The 27,931-nt window shown below is 38.5% G+C and overlaps 1 protein-coding gene across 1 annotated transcript in view; it reads left to right on the top strand.

The window, feature by feature from the left end:
• Window positions 1-27,931, top strand: part of LOC108411895 (kelch-like protein 29) — a 260,527-nt gene that overhangs the window by 198,271 nt on the left and 34,325 nt on the right. Inside the window, exons 8-9 of the mRNA XM_017683689.2 lie at window positions 1,701-1,960; window positions 21,715-21,913. Coding sequence (XP_017539178.1) covers window positions 1,701-1,960; window positions 21,715-21,913 — 459 coding nt within the window. The remainder of the gene's footprint in view (window positions 1-1,700; window positions 1,961-21,714; window positions 21,914-27,931) is intronic.

Below are 27,931 nucleotides of genomic sequence, written 5' to 3'. Positions count from 1 at the left end.
TCTGAGGAGATTAGATTGCATAAGGAAAGAAAATAAGTGGAAAAAATGGTTAGAAGTTATAGAGAAAATGGGACTCTTAACAGCTGTACAAGACCTGTTAGACCATCAAAACACCATCAGATAAAAAGCACTTAAAGCTTTTGTCATTGAGAGAGAAGAGAAAATCAAGCTGCCTTCTTGCTTGATTTGAAAATCTGCAAATCAAACAAAGAAGCTGCTGGCGTTCTCAGATCATTGGACTAACCATCCCAGAGTGCAGTGTCATTAAATGTTTGGGATTGCTTGAATCTTGAAGTAGAAAACATCTTCTAAAACTTAACTGTGGGTATGTGGAAAAATATCCCTGCAGATTTCTTTGAAAACCTCAAAGCAAGTCTCCTGAAAAGAAGCTTTAATAAGGACAAAGTTTAGATACCCTAAATTCTGAAAAATATTATGTTTAGTTGTTGAGGCTGACAAACAAATAACTTGCACTTAATGGCGGTTTTGACTGGAAATTTAATAAATGAAAGGTGGACTTTTGCATGGTAGTTTATGTATGGAGAGTGTGTGCAAGTGTGAGTGTGTGCAAGTGTGAAAGTATGTGTATGTTCATATCTGTGTGTGTGTGTGTGTGTGTGTGTGTGTGTGTGTGTGTGTGTGTGTGTGTGTGTGTGTGTGTGTGTTTTTTCATGCCAGTGCTGGGCATGTACCTCACTTTGCAGTTGTCTGCAGCATGCCATTTATGGCCCCTGGCACAAAACTCCTGAAAAAAAATCCTCTGTTCCTTTTGTATGAGGAAAAGGCGTCTGACCCGGTTTATGGTTGATGGCACGTTACATCCCTACGTCCTTCCAGACATAATAAAAACAAATCTGCCCAGGCCAGATGTCCACTAAGCCAGAAGTATATTAACGAGATGTGATTTGTTTCATTCTGTTTTAAATTTGAGACAAACTGAGGCTGGATTTAGTGCATCTTTGTAGATTTTACTTCATGTGGTGTGCAAGTTTTATATTTATTGTAACAGGTTTTGTCTGGTAAGTTCATCATTATAAAAAGCCATATGATCTGCTTTTTGTATTTGTATTGTGACATGACATCCTTTGTGTTTTTAGCCACAATGAATGTATATGTATATATATGTGTGTGTGTGTGTGTGTGTGTGTGCACTTCCCAATTTTGCTTCAATTTGATTAGTGCCCCAGAAATAATGCTTTTTTTTATTTGAGTATTTCTTCTCATTTTAATTGTTGAAACTTTTTGTATGTTTTAATTTTTTCAAGATTCTAAAACCTTCAGATTTTTTATTATAGAAATATAAAAAAAAGCTAATTTTCATCTCTTTACAGAGATTACAGTTTACCTACTTATAGTTTCATAGTATTTAGTGAATAATTTATAATAGTTATTGAATTGTATGTCTTAAGGCTCCTCACATACTGGGTGGCTGATGCGACCCCTCATGCGTCCCTGTGGGGGCTTAAGGCACCAATAAGAGCTTTACCTGCCGGCGCTAATCCCCAGGATGGCATCCCAGCCATCCTTGGGCTCAATCGATTGGCCCTGATGTTTGTCCCTGGGGTGCTTTGAGCCAGAACGCTCTTCTGAGCTTCACAGATACATAGCCCAGATAGCTTTTGCTGCCTTTCTCCCCTCAACCTTGTGATCTTTTATGGATGTAAGGGACAGACGTGCTCTCTCTCCTTTGTGCTCTTCAGAGAAGCAGCTGACGGCCGGAAACTGCCTGGGGGTGCTGGCCATGGCCGAGGCCATGTGCTGCACTGAGCTCCACAACATGGCAAAAGCTTTCGCCCTACAGAACTTCCCCGAAGTGGCCGGACAGGACGAAATCCTCAGCATCTCCAAGGAGGACCTGGTCAGTTACCTTTCTAATGACAGCCTCAACACCAAGGCAGAAGAGCTGGTCTATGAGACGGTCATCAAATGGATCAAGAGGGACCCGACAAACAGAGTGCAGGTGAGTCTCTCTTTGGCTTCCATTTTGCCTGGGTTAATGTTGCAGCAGTGATGATTTGGTGATTTCCCTGCTCAAATGCACCAAATTCGATTTAATAAATGCCTTAAAATCCCAGCTTTGTTCTGGGACATCTCAAGGCTTACGATTTAGTCACTACAAAGACTATAGTGTAAATTGCTATAATTTAAGATATGAATCTGTCTAATAGACATCCAGACCTGCCGGTGAGTTCTGAACACTTAAAGAGTTAACCATTAAAAAATGTGAACGTTTCTGCCATTTATCTGTGATTCTCCATTGTATCTGCCATTGGCCTACAGTTGAAAATTTGGCCAAATAGGCTAAACTGGCACATTTACAGAAATGTTTATTTATGTGCACTGTCTCTATATCTAAACTAAAAAAACAAACAAATGTGAGTGGTACAGCATTTGTTTCACATGTAAAGAGTGTGATTTAACAAAGCTGAGAAAAAAATTTATTCAAGCAATCAATAATAAGTACTTATTGATCTGAGTTTTAGTCTGAATAAGCTTACACAATCAATAAGAAAAAAAAGAAAAGAAAATCACAGTGTATCCAACAATAAAGGAAACCCTGTACCTCTTTTATACAGTGATATATAACATTGTAGCACACAGATACACGTGCACAATATAAATGTGCACGTGCCGTAACGGAAGATTGAAGTTAAAGGGAAGTTCTACCAGTTTTTCAATGCTTGAAAATTAAAAAAAAGTCATTCAGGAAGCATTTTTGTTGGAAAATGTATTTGTTTACCTAATTGTGACACATATGATTTTTTTAGAGATATGTGAAATACTTTAATAATGATAAAAATATTCCCATGTCTTCTCTTCTTAGCCATAATAAGCCTGACAGCATTAATGTCAGCCATGCCTGCTTTTGCTGCAGTAATGTGAAAGGCTGTACTTTCAGGCAAACACCAAAATTTGCCTACATTCAATATTACGGTACTTGAGAGGTATTGGATAAGCTGTGACAAACTTGATTGTAGATTTCTTTATGAAACAGTGTTTTTATTATAGCCATTAAACAAACAGTCCTACATGTTCTCCCGAGCTCATCACATCTAAAAATTTCTCAGCGTCACTTACAGCAACAACACTGTTGATAACTAACTTAAATGGAAGCATTTAACTTTTTATGCCTAAATGAACTGCTCATTCACCTGCTTCATGTTAAAATGTTCAAATTTAAATGGTACAGCAGTTACAGCAGTAGCCTCAGACACAAGAATGTTGTACACAAGAATCTGTAGTTATTGTAATCATTGGAAGTTATTGAACCAGCAGGGACGCATAAATAAATGTGAGTTGAATAAGTATCTAGCATGGTTCGGTAGCCAAACAAAGTTATCTAGCTTCTCTTTCAAACATGTAGTGTGTGTGTGTGTATTGTAATTGCACTGCTTTGTTAGAGTGCATTGATATGCTAGGAGACTTTATTCATATCTCAAAAAGGATTTTTTTTTTGTTATTAGTAACATGCCATGTTCAGATGCTCCCACATGTAATCCAGTTAATAATTAAATTCTTTAAGTGATAATTTAATGGTTGCTTATTTGTGTTTGTAACATTGCAGCATGAAGTCATAAAGTTTTTTAGTTTTTAACTAAAGTTATAGTTTAGTTTTTTTAGTTTTTAAACTGCATTATGCCATGTTATCTAGGTGAGGACTCCCGTAACTACACACAGCAAATGTCAAAAGAATGTTTGGTTGTTATGTTTTTCTGAAGAAGAGAAGAAAATAACATGGTATCGGTATCTGTCTTAAAAATGCTATATCAGTTGGGCTCTACTTTCCAGGGTTCACACTAAAGACAGATGTGGGTCACTTACAAACATGAATATGAACGGTCAAAACAGAAGCATTGGATCTGGGCAAAGAGTAGTAAGGCGTGTAAAATGAACATAACTTTTGAATGTGCATTAGTACTCAATGTCCTTGTTGTAGTTGCTTAAGCATATGTGTAGAGTGGTGGCAACATAAAACTAGCACACCACTGGAGAGGTTTGAGGTTTTCAGAAACCTGGACTTCCAGTCTGCGAGCATGCTCTGTGGGGATGCCAAAAGCAAAATGCTCAGAGCAGATGTAAGAAGTGAACATAAAGGACTGAATTGGTGTTTCATATTTAAAAATGCCTGAGTATAAATCAGTGGAGGACTGAGAGCTGAACGTGGTCTGCAGGTATGTTATTGGAACTGAGGTTTGCCCTGTCTGAGTGAAAGCGTTGGACACAGCAGGAGCACTAAACCCCCTGAAGTGTCTCTGTTCCTTTAAGGATCAAAAGAGCTGTGCGCGAGGCTCCAGACAGTTCAATAGGGCCTCTTCAAATCTCCCTCCGTATTGAAGAAGTTTGGGCTCAGAGAGGCCAGAAACAGGAGTGGTCAGCAACTTTTTCCAGGCCTTGCCCTGTTTTGTTCACTTCCCAGAAGATCGAGGCTGCTTATAGCTAACATAAATAAGCGCTGAGGCTCCACAGAGCTGCTGCTAGAATCAGATATTCAGGGGCTGTGTGGCATGACATTAGGCTCTTTGGAGTCATGATGGAGCGCGGTGGCTGTCTGAAATAGCTGAGGCGTGTGTGACAGAGCCGTTGCATTGAGCTGCTTAAGAAGCGGCTCACACACTTTCAGCATGCATTTGTTCACCATAAAACAGGTCCACTACTGGCCAGTGCTGGAGTTTGTGTGTGACGCCAGGACATTGGGTCATGAACACAATTTTACCATCCTCTCTTTCTTTTGCGGTCTCTTTCAGCCAGCCAGGCTAGACTGTGATGGAAGTGTTTTGATTGAAACTTGTGACATTTCCCAAGGATATATTGAGCCCAATTGTCACAGTCAGTATACAGGGAAAAAAACATAAAGCCAAATGCGGAATGTTGTTCCTCATAGAAAGCCTTTGTTGGTGTCAACGGTACAAATATGCAATTTTCACTCTGTGAAACAGGACCTAAAAGGACATATGAGGGAAAAGTGGTGCATGAGGATACAGGAGCAAGATATAGTTGAGATGAGAAAATGTTTGTGACAGAGATAGTCAACAGGAGTGGAATAAAAAAAAACAAAAAAAACAGCTTGTTTTGTCAGCATTATATGTAAACAAGTCATTTTCTCACTTTGAGCTAATTACCTCTGATTTAGCACCCGCTCCTCTGTGAGCAGCCTGACTACTTAGCTTAATTTCAGCCACGATTCTGAAGTATTGCCGCCATGTGAGATGATGTATGGAGGCATGTTGGGCAATTCTTCATCTCGCCATCTTAATTTGCATTAGTGTAACACAGTGAGTCAACACAGTTTTCCTGTAGTCATAACACTGGTCCCATGTGACTGGCAAGAAAGAATAATGCTGCTGCAAATAGCTCATGGGGCTTAAAAATTTTACATGCCATCGGAATGATTGATCCTGCCCTTATGCTCCTAAATGAGCTCTTTTTCTGCCTTTGCATTATTAGATATGGGCCCAAACGGACTGAGCCAAACAGCATGACAATAATCGTTTACTCATATGATTGTTGTTTATGTTCCTCGATCTCTGCAGTAATTATGATTGGAATAAATCATGACAAATGTCTAGCATGAGGCGATCGCCTGAGGACCTGCTTGTCAGTTACATTACGTCCATGTACATAGGAGTTGACCCATTAAGTGTAAACTCTTCCAGCCCTAGTCCATGTACTCTATTCGTTGAGTCTAAACAGTAGTCTAGCTGTCACTCAGGCTTGGAGCTGGAGGCTGCTGCAGTAAACTCCCACTAGTGTAAACAGCAGGAAGCCAGGAGTGCAGAGCAGTGAGTTTACTCCTGTCATGCTGTGGAAGCTCCAATATCATTCCTCTGCAGATTCGGAGAGCCAGCAGCAGTTCCAGACATGAAGTCAAATGGCAAGATGTCATTTTAGGTTTGTGGTTAGGGTGACTTTGGCTACCTGGTTGTAGCTTTTGTTATTAGTTAGCTAGTGAAAACCTTTATTTATAAAAGGTTATATTTACAGTTATTGACTTGTAAATTATGAGAAAACACAACCCTTGACCATTCATACCATAAGAGCCAGTATGTGGGTGCATTTCAGTTCTTCACTCTCATAATTACAGTACAATGCAAAGAGACCTTCATTTGTATACAGTTTTCAGTCAAGAAGTTTTTCAAATAAATCTGCACACCTTCAGAGTTCGGTCTTGCTTCTCACGAGCCAAGTAATCCAAAATACATCCAGTGATGTTGAGGGCTAGACTCTGGAGTGGCCAGTCCATTGTTCTGAGAAGACCAGCAGTTTCTTTGTTTAATCAGTATATATTTTTTCTTTTTCCTTTTGTCAATAAAGACATCTTGACAGTTACAGATAGTCCTTTCAGACTCAGTGTTGAGTTGTCTTCTTGCAGTGGAAGGATAGACAGAAACACGTGCATTTTTCAGCTCTGATGCAAGAGTGGAGCTTGATTTTCTCCTCTTCTCACAGATAAAGCTTTACTGTTTATCTGATGATGACAGTTTTGGTGGTCTAACATGTCTTGCACAATTGCTAGGAGTCCCATTTTCTCTATACATTCAATTATTTTTCATAATTTTGAAACTTCTTTTGTCAAATCTCCTTAGATATATCTTTTGAAAAATGAATAACTTGTGCTTGATGGCCATTTTGACTTGAAACTAAATAAATCAAAGTTGGACTTGTACTTCGTATAACTTATATAGCAGTTTAATATTATTGACTGAGTAAGCAATAATACAAGTCTTATTGAATATTAAGTACTAATATTTAGTTCAGATAGCTTAAACACAATGAATAGACCTAAAGATGAGCCTATAGTAACTCTGAATATTATGGGCACATATGGCTATAATGTTCAATAAAATAAATAAAACTGCTATCCATCAGATCAAAACACTATATATCAAATCCTGTATGTGTGGTCTGTGGTGCACGGCCAACACATTAGAAGTAAGTCATGACTTGAATGCTGAAACTGCCCATTTAGAGCTGCTGGCACTGCAGCTCTGCATATTGATGCACCTCTAACATCTTTGGGGAGAGTAAGTGTGGAGTGCTGAAACACAGGCCTTTTTCTAACCCCCCTGTTCCACAGCCCAGGCCACATGCTTTCAATTAGGGAAGGCCCCTTTTACTGCCAGCAGGCCCATTAACAACATGCCCTGACCAATTCCAGCCTCTACTTTATCTGTACCTGCTGAGGCTGCATGACAAAGGGATTTGATTAATAGTGTGTTTTGAAGGAAGAACTAATACGCAGTCCAAAAGAGTGCTTAATGACAGTCCTTACAGGACAGAGGGAATCAGTATTCACACTATAATGGTCCGTCTAATGCAGTGGTCAGAGAGTAACAATACATGTGCCACTATTGATGTTCTGTTCATGTCCCTGGCAGATAGGATGTATTAACTGCGAGAGTCGTGCTGGACATTAGAACATGGAGAGAAGACCTGATCCTAGGTTTTCTGCTCCAAAGACATATAGATAAGGATTATGGAGTTTTTAAGGGGTCTTTTGGTTGTATTGGTGGAGGAATTTAATAAGTAGTCAATTATAATGTCTTTTTTTTCCTTTTCTTTTTGCATGAATTTTAATCCTTAAAGTGCATGCTTATTATCCGGTTATTGCTGGCAAGATTTCTACCAATCATTACTATATCGTTGCTGTTAAATCAACCTTGTAACACAATTATTTTTGAGTTTTTTTGTGTTTATGTAAAATATTTAAAGATATTGTCAGCTCTCAGCTACTATAAGCTTTCCTGATAACTGGATCAGTAGATATGGTCTAAAAATCAAAATGAGAATAAAATATATATTTTTTAAACATTTTTTTCACATTCATATACCGTTAAAGTGAAGAGCATTGTTCATTCTGTAAAGTTACTGATGTTATGTTATATTGCATATATATATATATATATACTGGTATATATAGTTGTAGTACTATAGTAATAACTACTATGCAATTACTATATAATAACTATGTAATAACTATTAAAGGCTCTAGTATTGTGTATGGTACTTGCTACAAATAATCAGTGGATAGTATGAAGCTAGCATGTACATTGTGTATATAGGAGAATGAAGAAGAGTGAGCTCTTAGTTTTACTTCATGGGATAAAATATTTGAGTTAATTCAATTAAATAAGTAAAGCCAAATGCGCTAAGTGAGCCATCACTAAATTCCCACGTAATGCTGTGGGGTTAGGGCAGCAGCTGCTGTATAGAGCAGAATTGGAGGCTGTAGACCATGGCTTCAGCACTGTGTCTGTTATGCGTTCATTATGGTTCAGAAGCAGAGTTCCAGGCGCCAGGCCAGCTGAAGCTCGCCTCACTGAGCCCACTGCTACCCCCCCACCCCCACCCCCCACCCCCATATCTTTTATATTACTGTGTCTCATTCTCTCTGTCTCTTTCTTACTCTCTCTCTCGCTTTCTCTGTCTCTCCCTGAAGGGGAATACCCCCCGGATGAACTTTATGTGTGTGTGTGAGGGAATGTTTCGCCGGCTCATTTCTCCTTGCCTGGCTGAGGTTATATTTAAAGGAGAATAAATAATGTCTCTCAGTGCAGGTATCGTTTGTATAAAAACAACATGTGGCCATGTGATGACACTCATATACACACACACACACACACACACACACACACACACACACACTGTGGTGCCCGCTGACAGCATGAAATGGAAAATTCTCAATGGGCATTTTTCATTTGTGTGAGGCCTCCCAGCATGCTCACACCTTGACTCTGTCATATCTGCCCAGCGTGCTGTCAGACTGATTATTCTCCAGCTCAGCGTAAATACGTCTTCTGTGTGTGTGTGTTAGAGCTTTAAGGAGGCCTGCAGTTTAGTCTGAAACCCAAAATACAGCCTGAGAATTTGCAGAATCGCATTATTTATAGGAAATCATTTTTCAGAACTAATCCAAACATTTTCTATTACATAAACTACTGTGAAAAAGTCTTAAGCACTTTGCAAGCAAACTAAGCAAATTCTTTTTATCTTGGGGATGAATGTGTTTTTGCTTGTTAAAAAACACCTTAAATCATTTGAATAACTGCAAATTAACACAGATAAAAAGTATTTTTGCTCATTTCTATTTATTCTAATATTTCTCATATGTCATTTTACATTGACTTGCCTCTGCCATCATCCTTAACATTAAACCATACAGCCCCTTATCAGTTGGTTAGTCGATCGAATTTCTATTTTTTTAAATTATATATGAAAAGACATTATTTATGTGTTCTTGTTCGATTAGGTGCTTATCTCATCTATATAGCACTCATCTCTCCAAATTAGACACTGCAGCAGTCAATTTTCAGTAGACATCAGAAGCTAGAATGTGTAACATGCAGTGGCTTAATATCCCAGTTTTACTCTTTCTAAATCTTAGAATTTAGACTAAAATTAAATATTTTTAAGTCTAAAAGCCTAAATTTCCTGTTTTCTCAGGACATGTGGAAACCCTCCTTTTCTGTCCAGGTCTAAACCTGATCTGAGCCAAGTAAAATTTTGTGTTATCGTTTTGAGCCTAGAACTGACACAAGCTTTAGAAAACTGTCTGAAACTGACCCAAACCAGCTCATCATCACCCAGAGCACGATGATAGTGCTGCTTACAGTAGTGATGATAATACTCATTATTAGATCACAAATAAAATAAAAATAAAGCTGAAAATAATAAGATCACCAAACAGTACAGGTTTTGGCTGCACTAATTTGTTTTCTCCTAAATTGATTTGCTGTTTATTTTCCATGCATTTGTGTACATGCAAATATGGACCTTGAGAACCACAGTGCTGATTTCTATCAACAGCCTGAGTAGCTGACTCCAGCATGCCAGGTCACAAAACCTTTTAAAATAATGAAAGTAGAGAGAATGTCCAGGTTAAAAATCCAGGTTAAGATCTATTAGGGCTTCATTCACATTACATGCCTCTTTGCCCAATTTAGAATTGATTTTTCTAACTTGATAATTCACATTTGTGTAGATGACTCAAATCTGTCATGAATATAAACAAACCTGCAACATGAAACAACCCACCTGCACACAACCTAATGAGTAACATCACGTGAATGATCCATGTGTGTCAAGAATAGCAAACTAACTAGTAGAACAAGGCTTCATTACAAAGATAATTTGCTTTAAACAGCTCTTAGCTGTTCATTATTAGAATGGCGGTGAAGGTAAAATGGATCAGATACGTTACTTTTGGACAGTTTACTAGCAATAACTTCAAATTAGGTACTGTTGCCATGGTAACGCTGAATGAAAGTGCATGTGTAGTGGAAAAATAAACACATGAAATCTGATCTCTTTAAGGTTGCATGGGCATGAATCAGAAAAAAAGTGGCTGAGGTCGATTTGTGTCCACGTCGCTCTGAAAACATGAGATCTGTGTCACTTTAGGGCTAAAATTGGTTTTGTGCACTGGAATGCAGACTTTTATATTTGATAATAGATTTCTGATTTGTGGTCAAGCAACCTTAATGAAAATGCTCCAATCGTAATTCCTATGTTTTTTTTTTTGTTTGTTTGTTTGTTTTTCACTGCACATGCGCCATCATTCAGCATTAATGAGGCAGCAGCATTAAAGCCAAAAAACTTGGAAAAGCAACACATCTGACCCTTATTGCCTTCATCTTTCTCTAATAATGGCCAGCTGAGAGCTGTTCAGAGCTAATTATCTCCACTATGAAGGCTTGTCCTGCTGGTTAATTTGTTTGTTGTTCATGACGCATGTGATTAATTTACGTGACATTACTGATTAGGCTGTACTCATATGGGTTGTTTTAGGACACCGGCTCATTCACATTAATGACAGATTTGAGTTTCTTACCTACATGAGTGTGAATTATCTTGTTAAAGGCTACATTCACATTCCCGGGTTGAAGTGGCACAAATCTGATTTTTTGCCTTAATGTGACTCAGATCTGGTGTTTTATGAGCAATGTCGACACACAAACCTGGTCTTTTCAAATCTGATCTGAGCCACTTTCATATGTGGTCCTAAATCGCATATGTATATGATTGAAGGCCATGCAACTTTAATGAAAACACTCAGATTGGAATTCATGTGGGTTTTTTTTCCACTTTTAACATGACAGCAGCACTGAACAGAGGTTAAAACCTGTAAACGGTGGAAAAGCAACACATCTCACCATTTTTGCCTTGTCTTGTTCTATTAATGAACATCTGAGAGCTGTACAGAGCTGTCTTTGCAGCAAAGGCTCATTTCATGTGATGTAACTGATTAGAATGTGTGCATGTGGGTCATTTTAGGACAGGGGTTCATTCACATTAACGACAGATTTGAGTCACTTACCTAAACGAGTGTAAACCATCATGCTAGAAAGATCAGGTCTGAGCAAAACATTGGATTTAAGCAATGAGGCTTGCAGTGTGAACGTAGCCAAAGAGATTTGGTCTGAACAAGAAATTGGATTTGAGCACTGAGGCCTGTAATATGAACATAGCCAAGTGACTCAATGATTCTGTCACATCAGGGCAAAACAACAAATTTGTGCCACTTCAGCTTGGTAATGTGAACGTAGTCTAAATGCAGGCTGTGAGAGCCCAAATGTGAAATTTGAACCCGAGTCCTATTGGGATCGGACACATATTTCCAGCGGAATGTGTGCAAGTGTGGCTTCAGATGGGTTTGAAATGAAGCATTTGAATCCTCCATTTGTGTCATATGTTTTGAGATGTATTCGTACGTTCAGCTTGTGAATAGGCACTCATGTGTGTAAGTAGCATACGTGTGCAGAATACATGTGAGAGAGAGCGAGACAGACAGAGAAAGGCCGTGCTCTGTCTCACTGGTAAGCCAATACATCTTGCATATTGGATGAGCTGAGTCTACTTTGGGTGAATCCATCTTGTGTGACTGTGTGTGTGTGTGTGTGTGTGTCTGTGTGTGTGTGTGTGTGTGTGTGTGTGTGTGTAATGTGTGTGTGTGTCTTCATTTCTATGATGTTTTTAGTCTTGTCTGTCTGTTCTGGGTGGGACCTTTTCTGCATGTGCATCTGTTTTGGAGTGTTGAAGTCAATTAGAATCATTCATAGTAACGTTGAATAAAGTATGTGCTAAGTTTTTGGCCAAAATCCCAGGCTGTAGCCAAAGTAAATTAAAAAATAATCTTGGCTTATTGTATTAATTACCTATATTCCACTTCTGTGTAAATACACTCAATAATAAAGGCAGGTGCTACTTACAACAAGTGCAAATGGAATGATGTTGCTGTGTACATAGTAACACCATGTTATTTACATTTACACAATTATGTGCTAATTTGTACTATTATGTGCTAATTTTGTGTATTTCTTGATACTGATTCAGCAGTATTAGCATATATTTCAACAATAAAATTATTCTGCTTTTCTTACGAGTTGAATTTGAGGTCATTCACACCAACCACTCTCTTTCTCTCTCAGGGTTATTGTCCCTGTTTGATTTGTTATTGCTTTTGTGCAATGTACATTTTGCACAAAGTTCCTCTGATCTAAAGATGTAATTAATTTTTTTTTATTATTTATTACTTAAGACAGTAATAATAGAGCGTACATAATAATTTACAAACACGATGAGTACTCTCTTCAACTCTCATAAATTAACATCGCTGAACTGCCGAAGTGCAAATTCCTGCTTTGTCCAGATGGGACAAGTCTTAAATATGAAGGGCAGTGGTGTTCTGTGTTTTTTTCTGCTGCATATTTATCACCTGGTAGATGCAAAATTGCTCTCATGTCTGGTTCTGGTTCTGGTTAGTACTTAATAGCTTTACTCTCCAGTTCTTTCTTGAATACAACTTTCTCCCAATTGTGCCTCATTTTTGTTCATGGAAAATATGAAAATTGCAGCAAACATAAGCATAAGTGTACTAGAGGCTACACAGCTAGGCTGCAGAGTTAATGCTATGGTCATGTAGTGTAAATAGATACTGCCAAATTTGTTATGAGGACTTTTCAAGATGAAATGCAGTTGTTGATGTTTGACAAAATTGGAACATTTTACTGTTTAATGAATATAACTTTCTTTAGATCAATATAAATCCAGTTAATTCATTGTTGGTCAGTCAAACACCCTGGTTGGTTAACTGTTTTATTATAATTCTGCCATTACAATTCAGTATATTTTTAAGCCTTAAAAGCCCCCGCTGTTGCTGCTAAGCATTAATTATTTTACACTTGAGACAGAAATTTGATAAGAATTCAACAAGAGGTTTTTGTTGTGTGTACAGTGCTGCTTTGTACAAAACTATGTGCGTCATGCTGGGCAGTAAAATGTATCAGCATTTGGCTTTGTGGCTTTGGTATTTTATATATATATATATATATATATATATATATATATATATATATATAAATGAAGCTATTAGTGGTGTGTTTGTATGTACCTTGTGTAATTGCATTTAAATATTATAGCAAATAATATTTAAGAAATAGTTGTACTTCCTCTGTCCAAATTAAATCTGAATGATACCAAAATAATTCAGATGAGAATTTGAATCATAATCAAATTGCATTCACGCCTCTGCAAATCAGTATTTCTCCCTACTGAAACTCTTCATTCTTATCTCTTTTCACCTCCATAATGCTGAAGTAAATTATGTGATTTCTGTACTCAGTCTAGTCCTTCTGCGTAAACACTCTGAATGTAGTTTCTTTTCCCTCCAGACAGTCATCCCCCCTCCCCCCCGCCACCATCACAGTAATCAACACCTTCCAGGCACATTACAGGCATAGAGTGAGTGCAGGTCCCTGAACGTCACCCAGCAGGTGCTAAAAGCATACCCAGGCACCAAGCCTCCAGGGCCGCTAATGGCTGTAAGAGTGCGGCCAGCACAGTTGCAGCCAGGGCCAATGTGAGGTGCCGGGATTAGTGCTGATTCACAGCTATGGAAGTGGCACACTGTTCAGAACGAAACCCATGAAGTGGAACAGCGGTGGAGCTGATTGAATGCAGGCTGTCAGGGGCCTTTAACATTGATTGAATGTGTGTGGCAGATGTAATGTTGGTGTCAGGCTCATTGGCAAATTGAGCCTTGTGCATGGTGGGAATTCAGATGCAGAAATTGGATACATGTAAATGAGTGGGTGTGTGCAAAGGGGTGTTGAGAAAGCGAGTGTTTGTGCGTAGGTCTACTGGAAGTCAATAGTAAAGACGCTCAGGGTGTATTGTAGCTGTTTGTGTTGAAGAAGCTTGTTTTGTCTCCAGTTTCAGTTGCTTATTGCAAAAGTTTGAACACCCACGGTCAAATTACATGTTTACTTGAATTTCTGAGTGCAAATAAGTACACATGTTCTACAGGGAGCGTATTTCAATATGGCATTATATGGCATTTAGGAGCTTTACATATTGTAAAAAAAAAAAAAAAAAAAATTAAATATGCCATAATTCTTGAACAGGCCACAAATAAAAGCGTTTTTTTGCTTTCTATAAAACAAAACTACATAACACTAACTTTTCATCAAATTTAAATAACAATCAAACATCACTCTTCTACTTATGAACACAAGCATTTAGAGTCTGTACAGAATTCATTCTCTTGTTTCAAAGAACTCTGAGTATTGCTGGAGTTTGAACACTCATTTGTGTTTCTGAAAAAGTATTCGAATACTTCTCAAATTCAACCTTAAAAACAGTAATATCTGAAGTTTATTTATTCTGACAGAACAGACAGAGCTGTCATTTTATTCAGTGTTTCACTTCTCACCAGCTGCACTAAACGCCCATCTTTAGTCCATTAAAGCACAAGTCTATTTTTTTTCAATTGCATGTGAGTGAGCTTAAACTCCAAAGAGGTCTGGTCAAATCACACTCCCACTTTCTATAGCTTTCTAAACTGTATTTAACATAACAATTTACTAAATGTGATGATCTTGTTGGTAGTTACATATCAGCTTCTGTGCTGTACTAAACAGTAAAACTTGTGATTGTGCTGTTAAGTTGGAGACAGACTGGACTGGACATATTTTTGTTTATACTTATGAATACAAACTTTATTGTTCATATGTAGAGGTACAAAGTCAAGAGGCTTCATGTGTGTAAATGTAAAGTGTCTGTATGCATTGGAGGTATATGAAATACCATATTTGAGCTAGTCTAACTTGTGCCTTCATCATGTACCAGCCTCTTATCACAGTTTGCAGTGAGCATTTTTCTTATTGTGTTCCCACATATGTGATTACTTTCTGAGGCATCTCTGCTCTTTTAGCTTCAGTGACAATGTGGAAGGCAGTTTGTTGCTGGCAAGAATTTTTGATGTGTTCATCTATGCAAGCTACAGTCATATGCATATGTGTCACACTTCCTGGTTCTCAGTCAGAGACTCATACTATCAAGGACTCCACTTCCCAGAATCCTTCAGTCTGTCATGAGACTCTTCCAGCCAATCACAAACCACCCATCAGGTCACCTGAATTCTAATCATCATCACCTGTTTATCTCAGTGGATATACCTGTCTGTTTGCTCCTGATCTTTCTGAAATATTGCCATTGTTCCGTCAGTGCATACCAAGCCATTTATTTTCCTGATTGCTGTTCCGTGTTTTGACCTCGCTTTGTATTCTCCAATTTACGATTCTCGTCCTGTTTTTGACTTTGTTGTTTGTACGTTTCTTCTATGGTTTTGACCCTTGCCTGTTTTTTGAGTTCGTTTTCATCTATTCCTGTATTTTCTGTTTGGCTCTTCTGGTTATTGACGTGGTCTAGTGTTAACTCTGTTAATCTCCTTTCAAATAAACCCTCTGGGTTCATTTTTATCTGCACGTGTCTGATTTGCAAACCCAGCGCTACAATATGTTTGAGTGCCCCTGATCAAATGACATGTTTTGTTGATTTTCTAAGTAAAAAGAAGTTATAACATCCTCTACACAGAACATACTTGTAATTTACAATTACTACTTACTTGCTGTTTTGGGGCAAAAAAATTAAAACATACATTGTGGCCTGTGCAAATGTTATAGCACATACTAGATTTTGTGTTTTATTATTTCCCAACAACATGTTAAAATCAGCCCTTCAGTAGAATAAAATAGAACAAAATTATGCACCTAAATTAGCAGAAAAAATGCCATTTTTGCTGTATAGTGTATTTGTTAAAAAAAATCAGATATTAACAAAAACTGAAAAAGGCCTTTGCTCATAAAATTTATGTTGTAAAGCTTTTAAATGCTAAATACAGAAACGTACATCAGTGTGACAAATGAATACCATATATAATGAAGTTTGCAGATTATTTGGGCTGGCCCTGCTATGTGAGAGGAATAATATAAAATTTCACACTGCTTTTGCTAGAGAACTCCAGCTTTTAGGGGCTAAAGGAGAAAAAAACAAACATAATGGGTATATTCCAACAGGGCAGGGCAACATCCTGGACCGCTCAGCAAGTGAGGGGAAAGGATCAAGGAAATCCAGGTGACAGCATGACAGAATAATCATCAAATTTAAATTCCACTAAGAGCTAGAGGTACTACACTGAGAACTGTGTGAGTAAAATAAATGAAACTACTCTGGTCTACAGACAGCAGTGAAGAATGCTTGGAAAGCATTTTCTTTTACATCATACAAAGCACTGAAACACTGCTGGTTGTATATTCTCTATGACTGCGTTTATATTTGTTGCATATCAAGGATTGTAAAAATGTCTGATCAATTCTGCTGGTATAGTGTATTGTAGTATACTGAAAACATGACTAATTCTGTCTGCCTTGCGCAGTGACCTAGCTTAGAGTGCCTTGGCATGGCAAGGCTATTTTAGAGGTTGGTCAGGGTGAACCAGCATTAATCCCTGTCCAGTAGAGCCTGCCCCAAACACTGCTGAGTGCTCCACATGCCTTTAAAAGCCCTTTCTGCTGAAGCAGCTAGGATGGCTGACGATAGCAACACCTGGGCCTTTCCACTGCATGCTCGCGCAAAACTCTGGACTTTAATACCTAAACACAACGGCTCAGTTTTCTCACTCTGTTGATTTTAGCAGTCAGACTGGACACCACATGGGTCATAACTGCAAAGACGGGTTCTGTATGAGGTCCAGCTGAACCCATCCATTATTCATCAGGTCGAGAATTCGCCCTCCCTGCGGCATGTTTTTTCCTGTCCTTCAGGCTGAAGAATGTCACTTTGGAGAGGCTTTTGCTTTTTTGCTCTGTGCGCACTCCTAGCGGATTGCATATTTTAGCGCAATCATTTAATCGTCTATTGCAGGACAGCTAGCTCGCAAGTATCAGCGTTTTTGTAGCGAGTCAGATTTATGAGCAGGAGCAGAAATCCCCCTGCTGCCTGTTAAAGCTCTCGCCTGGTCCCCGGTGGCGACCCGGCCCGGGAGCTGATGATTATTTTTTGTAACCGCTCCAAAGCTGTTTGGCTGAGCTGCACCACTGGCAGGGGCTGTGGAGGTTGGGGGACTAAGGGTGGAGACAGGCTAGCAGGACATATACTAGCAAATATTTGGAATCTACAATCAAAAGTTAGGAGTCTTCATTAATTTATAATATATATAAATTATATATGTATGTAGCCTCTCTTTGCTCTTAGAATGATCAATTCTTCATGGCATGGATTCCACAATCCATGCTGAAAACTTTTTCTTTGAGATTCTGGTCCATGTTGACATGATTGCATCATACAATTCCTGAAGATTTTCCAGGTGCCCTTTCATGCTGTGAATCTCCTATTCATCCACATCCAAAAGGTGTTTTATTGGATTCAGATCTGGGGACTAAAGTCATTAACATGTTCAAGAAACTAGATTGAGATTACTTTTGCTTTGTGACGTGGTGTATTATCATGCTAGAAGTCTCTATTAGAAGACGGATAAATTGTGACCATGAAGGGATACACATGGTCAGCAGCAGTTCTCAAGTAGGCTGTGAAATCCAACCATCTATGTGTCTCAGCAGAAATCTAGATTCAGACAAGACCATGTTTTGCCAGTCAACTGTCTAGTTTTGGTGCGTGTACCCACTGCAGCCTCAGCTTTTTGTTCTTTGCTGACAGAAATGGAGTCTGATGTGGTCATCTGCTGTTGTAGCCCATCTGCCTCAAGGTTCAACATGTTGTGCATTCTGAGATGCTTTTCTGCTTACTACAGACAGAGTGGTTATCTGAGTTACCATAGCCTTTCTGTCAGCTTGAACAAGTCTAGCTATTCTCCATTGATCTCTCTCATCAACAAGGCATTGCACATCTGCAGAAACACTGCTCACTGGATGTTTTTTTATTCTGTTGTGTGTGAAAATCCCTGGAGATCAGCAGCTATAGAAACATCCAACTCATCTGGCACCAGTAGTTATGCCATGGTCAAAATCACTAAGATTACATTTTTTGTGCTGTATCTGCATGCTTTTATGCACTGCACTGCTGACACTCATGCTGATTAGATAATTGCATACATTAGATGTACATATATAAGGAAATAAAAGGCATAAATTGTGCACATAAACAATTAAAAAGAAGGGCAAAATCTAGATGGAAAGTTTGTACATGTCATTGGTAAGAGAAAAAAAATGTCTTTAGTCTGGACTTAAAGATGTCAGAATTTTGGGCATATCTGAAATCTTCAGCTTTGGCCCATAAGCTAAAAGTTGGTCCATGCTTGTTTCTAATTGTGGGCACTGCCACCTGACCAGTCCCGAGTAAGTCTGAGAGGCCTGTTTGGTTTGTTTCCTTTGGGTATATAAGAGATGTGTTTTGGTCCTAAGCCATCGAGGGATGATATTTTGCAAGTATGTTAAATATGTAGTTGTGTTTAACTGGGAGCCAGTGTAGGTATTTCAATAGGTGAATAATATGCTCAGTTCATTTTGCTTTGGTGAGTGTTCTAGCCTCTGTGTTTTAAGTAAGCTGTAGCTGTAACTCATACTACGATTTCTGTTGTATTTCTCGGTCTGTGCAAGCATGAGAACAGACAGTGGATATCACAAGATGGCAGCAAAACACTGTTGGACCAGTTGAAACCAAACACGAAATAAAGGATTTAAATATTGTTCAATCTCAATATGATTCAAGTTCGTATTTTTATGTAAAGTGGCACGATGTTTAAAATGGCATGATGTTTGAGTTTTTGTGATGTTTATGTCACATCTTCTTCTGTGAGTTTATTGGCTTGTTGTAATACAGAAATCTTATTACTGCCTGACTAATGTAGACCCAGAGTTTCACATTATCTGATTACTCAAGTCCATGTAAACTTGTTGATCAGCTTACTGATAAAATCTGATTTTCTAAAGTTATCAGATTGTTAAATGCATGTAAACACACTCATTGATTAGAGCATCTAAGCATTCATTTTCATGACTGAATTATAATGCAACTCCATTTCCAAAAAAAATTGGGATCCTGTACAAAATGTAAATAAATGAAAACATATATTAAACGTGAAACATTTTACCATTTCATGAAGAACATTAACTCATTTAGAACTTGATGGCAGCAACATATATCAAAAAAGTTGGAACAGGGGCAACTAAAGGCTGGAAAAGTAAAAGGTACTAATAAAAAACAGCTGGATGAGTAGTTTGCAACTAGCACACATGACTGGGTATAAAAAGAGCATTTTAGAGAGGCGGAATCTCTCAGAAACAAATATGGGTGGAGGTTCACAACAGAAATACAAAGATACAAAAATACAAGTCTGAAGAATGATTAATAAACAAAACACATTGCTGATGAAATATTAGGAACATCAGTAACATTAATATTGGAATACTAGTGGGGGATATATAAAAAAATAACTTTGCTATAATGTTGCTAAATATATTAATTCAGCAAATAAACAATAAATATGCATTAAATTGTATAGAAGTATGTTCCCTGCATAGGATGTTTTAACTTCAACAACATGTAATTTCACTACTGGTACCCAAACTTATGCATATGTTATATAAAAATTGATTCCAAATAATATATGCTGTTCCATTATTTCGGACCATGTGTCCAGACCACCACCGTCTTTAATCCTCCATCCCTCAGTCAGGAAACAGCACTGTTGATGGCCTGCTGGGGACATTTCCTGTGCCCCGAAACCGACAGCCAGTTTTTACATTAATACATTTACACTGAAAGCAAGCACGCATGACATTTCATTTCAGCTATCCAGGGCCACAGCTGAGCCAACTTGGACATAATCACCCCAGGAAGTTTAGTTACAAGGCACATTTGGGAAGTATTTTAGTAGGAATACATGTAGGACAAAGGATTGAAGTGCAGCCAAGACTTGGCAAACGTGAAATTCCTTGGACTTGGCCTCTAGCCTTATATTGTTTGTGCAACAAAATTTTGGCTAAATAGGATATTTTGAAGAGGGGAAAAAATGAAGAGAAATTGCTAGATGCAATTGGTGTATCGCGAGGCTGGTAAGAAAATGTCAACTCAAGTATTCCTTGTACAAATCTCAAGTGAGTCTAAAGTGAATGTGGCCATTGTCCCAAGGTCAGAGCAGGTAAGGCCTGGTGGTTCGCTGAGTCCTCCTGCAGCTTTGGCTCTGAAAGGGAACACAGGCACAGGTGCTTGAACAGGCCACATGTGTGAACAGGCCTTTATGTAAGAGATGGTGTGATGGCCCGGGGTGAACAGGTCAGTCCGGCCGCTGTCCCTGTCAGCCCGTGTTTACAGACCCAACACTAACGCGAACAAACACCCCGCAGAGCCCCTGTTCTCAACAATCAAGCCATCAGCCTGCAGAGCCCCTCACCATAGCTAACTTCTATCAGACCTGCTCATCCCCAGAGACAGCTGCCCACCACACACACACACACACACACTCTCATGGGAGTATCTGTCATCTCTGATGCCACTGATAGGACAAAAGGATTGATTGACGGATTTGATAGAGTGAAGCTGATCTGAAATAAAGAGGTGTTAGAAAGGTTCATCTTACATGAAGTGAATCTTTGCAATGTGTTTAAAGGGGTAATTTTTATACAAATCTGGATTTCCCTTTCCTTTTTAAAAAACTTTTAAAAAAAGTTTAATGTACTGTATAAACATTGTTCTAAATACACATTTTGATAACATATTTACAACTGACTTCAGTTTTTTTATTAAACTGTTATGCAGAGGTGTCAGAACTGTGCTCAGTTCTATTCAATGGGGTGTCAGTTACATCATAAGTATTAAAAATACCATAAAATATCTCATTATTCTAAAGATATGTTGACCAAAGTCAGATTTGGAAAAAAAATGCTCCATAATTAAATGGAGGGAAAACAGAGAACAATTCCAATTTTCTGCCTGATCAGGATGGTGTCATGTTTCAGAGACAGTGGTGTAGCCATGGCACCATAAACAACCACATGGCAGCAAGTAATAACCTTTCCTTTACATTTTTAAGTTTAAATTTTCTGGTAGAAATTTTGTTTTTTGTGAAATTTTCTTTTGTTTATTTTGTTTTCTTTTGTTTATTTGGGGGGGGGGTTGTAAAGTTAATTTCCTTATATACAGTGTCGCTATTCAGATTACAAGCATTGTGCAGATCAGTAGCGAATGAAATCAATGATTGGTCCTCATCTGTATCGTAAGGAATTGAGAAATGGCCTGTTAGCATTCCAGGTACTCACAGTCATGCAAACATGGAATACAGGACCACAAATACATTTCACAGAGGGCTCATATATATTGTTTCCTTACAAGAAAACCCAGATGTGATATGATGTGATGTCTGAGAAAGCCATGGTGTGTTAATTTCTGACACTGCTTTTTTATTTTCTCTGTCTCTCACAGCATATATCGGAGTTGCTGGCAGTAGTGCGGCTGCCGTTTATTCACCCCAGCTATCTGCTGAACGTAGTGGACAACGAGGAGCTGATCAAGTCATCTGAGGCCTGTCGAGACCTGGTGAACGAGGCCAAGCGCTACCATATGCTGCCCCATGCACGTCAAGAGATGCAAACACCCCGCACTCGACCACGGCTTTCTGCAGGTTCATCTCAAATGTTTGGGTTGCTAAAAGCTCTTTTCTGCTTCTGCTTTCAGTAGCCTGGCTCATTTCGCACATTTTAAAGCCATCCTCTTTTCCTTTGAACCACACTATTGCTCATATTAGAAATGCCCTATTCCCAAATGGGAGGCCTGGTTCTAGTATATTATTAGTTTTGTATTTTTATGCTTAGTTTGTAGGGGACATAAACAAAAACAAGTGAGAAAAAATGCTTAGCACTGAAGTTAACTGCAGATGTCCATCTGCTGAATTATGCTGTTTATTCAAGTGATATTGTCACTTGGGTATTCAAGATGGTGTGAGTGATAATAATGTGTCAAAGTCCCATTAGTGTTACTGAAGATATCTTTTTTTTCGGTCTCAGGAGCATTTTAATTTTTAAGTAAGCTGATTTTATGTTATGCTGCCTTTGCTTGGCTTATTTTTGCCTCTGCTCATTTCTCATGTCTGTACCAGGGGAGCTGGTATTAAAGCAATCAGTCATTTTCTTTGAGCTTATTTGATATAATCTAAGAGGATTTTTCAAGGAAACCACTAAAATCTTGCTCTTTCGTAATAATTATCAGTTGTAATCTTTTAAACATCACCAGGTGCATGTTGATAGCCCGTGTTGATAGCTGATGCATTTTCTACATCGTATTGCTGTGCAAAATTTAGAGAGCATCATTCATTTATTTAATTTCAAGTCAAAACTGTCCTAAATTGCAAGATATTTATTTTTTATCATCAATAAAAAAGCAAAAACCATGAATTTAATGAAAAATACAAACAGAAGTATTAACAGCTAAATATAATAAGATTTTTGAGTGTTTTGTGTGTCAATACTTTGCCTTTATTACAGCTTCTGTCAATTTCAGAAGACTTCCTTTCAGTTTTTCAAAGAAATCTTGCATATATTATGCAGATATTTTTCCACAGCTCCAAAATTCAGTCTTAGAAGTTGGTTGTATTTTCTGCTTCTTATGATCCAAATAATCCCAAGCACATTCAGAGATGTTGAGGTATGGACTCTTGGTTGGTCTGTCCATTGTTATGCGATTTAAATACTTATGTATTTAATTAGCAAATGTTCTTCATGTCTTTTTCCCTTCCACAGTAAGTCTTCTTGACAGCTACACATCCTACATAAGCGCATAATACGGTCATTTTAGCTGAAAATTAAATAAATGAAGGGTCTCTGACTTTTGCACAGTACTGTAAGTCATAACAGTGTGCTTTTGAGATTTTCTACCTTGGAAATCCAGTAGGAAATGTTCTGGATAAACCTTGAGTCAGTCTGAAGGTCAGGTTGGAGAATGTGATATTACTACAATTTATTCTGAACTACATGCATTAAAGAAAATGACTTTGAGGAACAAGTGGATGTTTTCTCAAAGAAACAAGTGGGCTAGAAGTTGCCAAAGGAAGAAATGTAGACCCTAGAAACAACCACTTTAAAGTAACAAAGTAGGTATACAGCACCTTGTTACTTTCTGCCTCTGCAGTTTAGATATTTTGATTGCAATAGTTTTGATGGAGTCGCAGTGAAACTAGTGTTCTTACACAGTCTGAGCCATCATAAACTATAATCAAAGTATGTTTCTGGTTCAGTAAGGGTCTGCACATGGAGCTCTATGAGTCATTCTCACAATTCCATGATACCCAGTCTCTATGGCCTCTACAGCTTGGTCAGAGCAGGCACTGTGAGTGGTGTATAGATTTATTTAGTCCTTATGTACTGTGGCCCTTTCTCCCCCTGACTGTTATTGATCGGAGTCCAGTGCAATACGCAGGCGATGAAGCGCTGTCTGAATACACTGAGAAAGTTCTCTCCGAGGAATGATATTGTACACATGCCTTTTACGTTTTACCGTGTGCTGTTTCTTGGACCTCAAAGTCATTTCAAGTTTTGTGTAAAGGCTTGATTGAGAACATGGGCTGGGGAAGAGTTTTTATTGTAGCGGCCGAGCGGAACGGCCAAGCTGGCCAACCAAAACAGCACTGCCCCCTCTCTGGTGGCAAACATGCAAGCCCAGCTAGCAAAGCGTTTCTTAATAAATGTCTCTAAAGCCCTCGTAAATACCAGCCATAGTCTGAGGCCTTTCTCATACTATGTTGGTTTACACCATTAAATCAGATATTTATGGAAATAAGCAGCCACAGTCGAGGAGCAAATTGCTTTTGGGCTCTGAGATTTTTCCTACTCATCTGCCAGAACTTGAGGCTTTCCTCAATAAAGCAGTGTTTAATTATCCTCTGAAAGCCATTACAGGCTTAGCTTAAGCACAGTGTCACTGCACAGAATGTATTTTCTGCTCTGTGGAATTGAGGTAATTGCTAAACAAATGTCATGTTGTGGAAGGGGGCAGTTTACAAGTGAGTTTTGTTTCCTCCCAAGGTACGATTGCCAGTAAACTGACAGTGACAGGCTCCATCTCTAATTGCTTGTTGGATAGAACTTAACAAAATGATTTAATTCCACACAAAAAATAAGTATTTATTCTCAAAGAACCTCATTTATACTTTCTGAAACACTTATTTTTCTCTCCTTGTTGTGTTGAGTTGTTTCCAAAGAGCGTCTTTGCTGTATTTGTGCATTTGGATGTTTACAAAATGAGTAACGTTTTGGAGCATCTGGCAGACTAGTGGAGTGCGACTGTGGTGCACAGTGGGGCAGCCTGTCACCTGTAGGCTCCATTTATGATCCACCACAGAGAGGAGAGAGCATTCAACAGCAGGCAGAACCGCCATGATTTCAACACATTTGAAAGAGAGAGGGAGAGAGAGCGAGACTGTAACGAGGCTTCAGCAAAGAAGGCGAGAAGCGAGAATGCATATGCTAGCTGTTTTCGAGTCCAGATTAAAGACAGGAGACACTGAGCAAGGTAAAATGTTGAGTATGTATGAAGAAATAGCAAAGGGCAGACTAAGCTAGACTAGGCTAAAAAAAAAAACAGAAAAGAACGGCATGGCTAAAAACGAATACAAAAACCGCACATCACAGCAATGGCCAGCATAGAACAAAAGGGAGACCAGAGCTACATATACACAAATAAAACATGAGAAACAACTAAGGTGATAATTACAAGGGGGGTTATAAACTATATACAAGTAAACACAGTTATATGTAGGCGGAACTTGGTGAAGAAAAAGTGTGACAGAGACAGAAGCTGCATTGCAAAAGCTAGGCTACATTTCTAGACTGCTACCGATCAAAGAAATGCTTCGGATTCAACAGAGGAATGCAGCCTACATTCTGAATTTTCAAAAGAGTCCTATAGTCCTTTGTGCATGCATCTGGTCCAAAGAAAGCTGTGGCTGACGAAACTACCACACTTGCTACCTTATCTGCAGAATTCATGTTTAAAAGTAAGTTATTCTTATAAGCTTTAAAGCATGTTTGTTGAAATGAGTTTTGTCTTGCATCATCTTTTTTAAGAATTACTGCACTGTATATTTTATTATTCATTTTATTATACCCTTTTACCGTTCATATTGCCTGTTTAATGGGCTACATATAGTTAGCCTTTCTTATAAGCACAGAATCATTTTGTTATTCTGTGATTATACATTGTAATGATGATGTGAATTGAATGCAGGGTATGAAACTCACCTACTGTCTATGAGCTGAGCAAATCTTAGGTTGCTGGGTAGCATTCAATTGAAAACAAATTAATATATATTTTTTATTTATTATTTTTTGCTTGCTTGCTTTTGTTGCTGTCATTTGTTGGACGGCTTCATTTTGGATTATGTAATAGAAATGAGGGGCCTTCGTAGGACAGTGCTACCAAGGACCCACCTTTCTCTGCTGCAGCTTAACTTTCAGAACACACAGAGGGACAGAGAGAGAGAGAGAGAGAGAGAGAGAGAGAGAGTTGGTGGAAATGAGAGAAAAGGAGAAACCAAATTCCGGTTATTTTCTGAGACAGATGGACACAATTCTGCAATGTGTGTGTGTAGAGTGTTTATGAGTGAATGGTTTCCCACACACATGCTCACAATGAAACGCCTCCCTACTTGTACACCACCTGAGCCAGTAAGATAAGTCTAATGTATGAAAAGACAGAGAGCAAAGCACTGTGATGTCATCCATGAAACATTTCTCGCTTCCGCAGGCTATGGATTGACTGTATGTGTGTGTGTGTGTGTGTGTGTGTGTGTGTGTGTGTGTGTGTGTGTGTGTGGCACGCTCTCACAAACCTACAGCTAACTGCCAGCCATCCCCTGAGTGACAGCAGGGGGAGAGTTCAACAGGGCACCAGCACTTTCTTCTCTCTCTCTCTCACTCTTTCTCACCCTCACCACCTCTCCTCTTTCACAGAGATTCTGGGAGTAAGACACAGGCACACAGCTCCAGAGCACACATTTTGTTCAGCTCACTCCAGCTTTATTGTCAGTATACCACTACAGCATAACAAAACAACTTTCATTGGCGCCACATGTGGTAGTGAGCGGTATACTGGTTTTGTTCCTTTAGGGGAAATTCCACAGATTTCTCAGAAATTCTGCATAATTAAACTGTTCAGATATAAACAAAGTAATTCAGAGTGGTCTGATGTAAAATGCTCCACATCCTGAGTCAGAATTGTTCACACTAGTGGTGATAGGAGCCACACTGAAGAGATTCATAAATCTTTAAGCTGCCTCACAGGAAGCTATTACATCAAATAGATGCAAATACACTGCCTGATGGCGCTGTTTTGTGAAAAATGGCCTGAAATGTGTTTTTTTTAATGCACAAGCATTTACTGTTATCAACTGTTACTGTTATCAGCATTACATATAAAACCCAGAAGACGTGTAGGTTCACAGGCTGCTTTGTTTAAAATAGCTGTATTTGTGTGGTATACGTCTGACCTCTAGTTCTTGTCACCTCCTCTGTAAAGAAATTTGTTCTGTATATGTAATAAAACATTTTTTTGTCCATACCAGCTACATGCATGAAAGCACATAATACAAAAATACAAAGGACAATTGGACGAACATTTCAAGCAATAGTGTCTTGTTCAATACTAGACAGTATAGAGCATCACACACAACAGTCTCATACTAATCATAAATAGTCCTCCAACATTAGCACTGCATGTCATGTTTTCTGTTCCTTACTCATGTAGTTGTGTTAAATCCTAGTTGCCACAAGCTCTGCAGTGCTGTCAGGGTTAGTGTTTCCACCACAATATTGAGGAGATTCTGTCTGATTGGAAGAAGGCAGCAAATTCCAGCTTATCTCATCATGATGTGATTCTCTGGAAGAGAACAAAAAACAACTGGTTTGTATAGATTGCTCCATAGAAACTTAATTCTACTTACATGATTCTGTTTATTCAAGTGATAGTGCCACTTTGAAATTGAGTGTAATGACAGATTAATAATAGCAGAAGTGTAGTGTAATTTCTTTTTGAACTAGAAATTTAGTAGTAGTTCTGTTTTTAGTGAGCTGGTTTGAGAATAGCTATTTGTCACCAATGAGTTGATTTGGATTTTTTCCATGGTAGACTGGCTTCCCCTTGAAGTTATGAAGCTGCATTCTGAAAGGGTACAGCTGTAAACCAAGTACTCCTGCAATAGCCCTGAAACTGCTCATAGTGTTCTTACTATGCCTTTATTAGTGGCCAATCAGCAGTTTGACTAATTAAGAACCATAAGGGATATATCTGAATTTCCAGAAGCTCCAAGCCCTTGACTCTCCCTTCACCTCCTGGCCATGAGTGGATCATGATGTGTTATGTGTACTTGAATGACTAATGAAATGGCTCCTGTATCTGTAGGGCTGGTTTGTCACTTACGGACTAAGCATTGTCTGCAGCTAAACTGAGGACACAGCTGTCCACACTTCAATTAAGCCTTTTTCAATAGGCTTAATTATTCTGTTAATGGTTATTCTCTGCTGAAAATGTTCCACAATACATGACTCGACCTAATATATGTCCAGAAATCCAGCAAGGTGCTTTTACTGCTTTTCACAATTTCTATTCATACATAAGTAGCCTCTGTCTTTCTTCACTCTCAGGATTACCA

Source organism: Pygocentrus nattereri, chromosome 4, assembly GCF_015220715.1.
Source record: "Pygocentrus nattereri isolate fPygNat1 chromosome 4, fPygNat1.pri, whole genome shotgun sequence".
Classification (NCBI taxonomy): Eukaryota; Metazoa; Chordata; class Actinopteri; order Characiformes; family Serrasalmidae; genus Pygocentrus; species Pygocentrus nattereri.
This window is presented reverse-complemented; position numbering and strand designations above follow the sequence as displayed.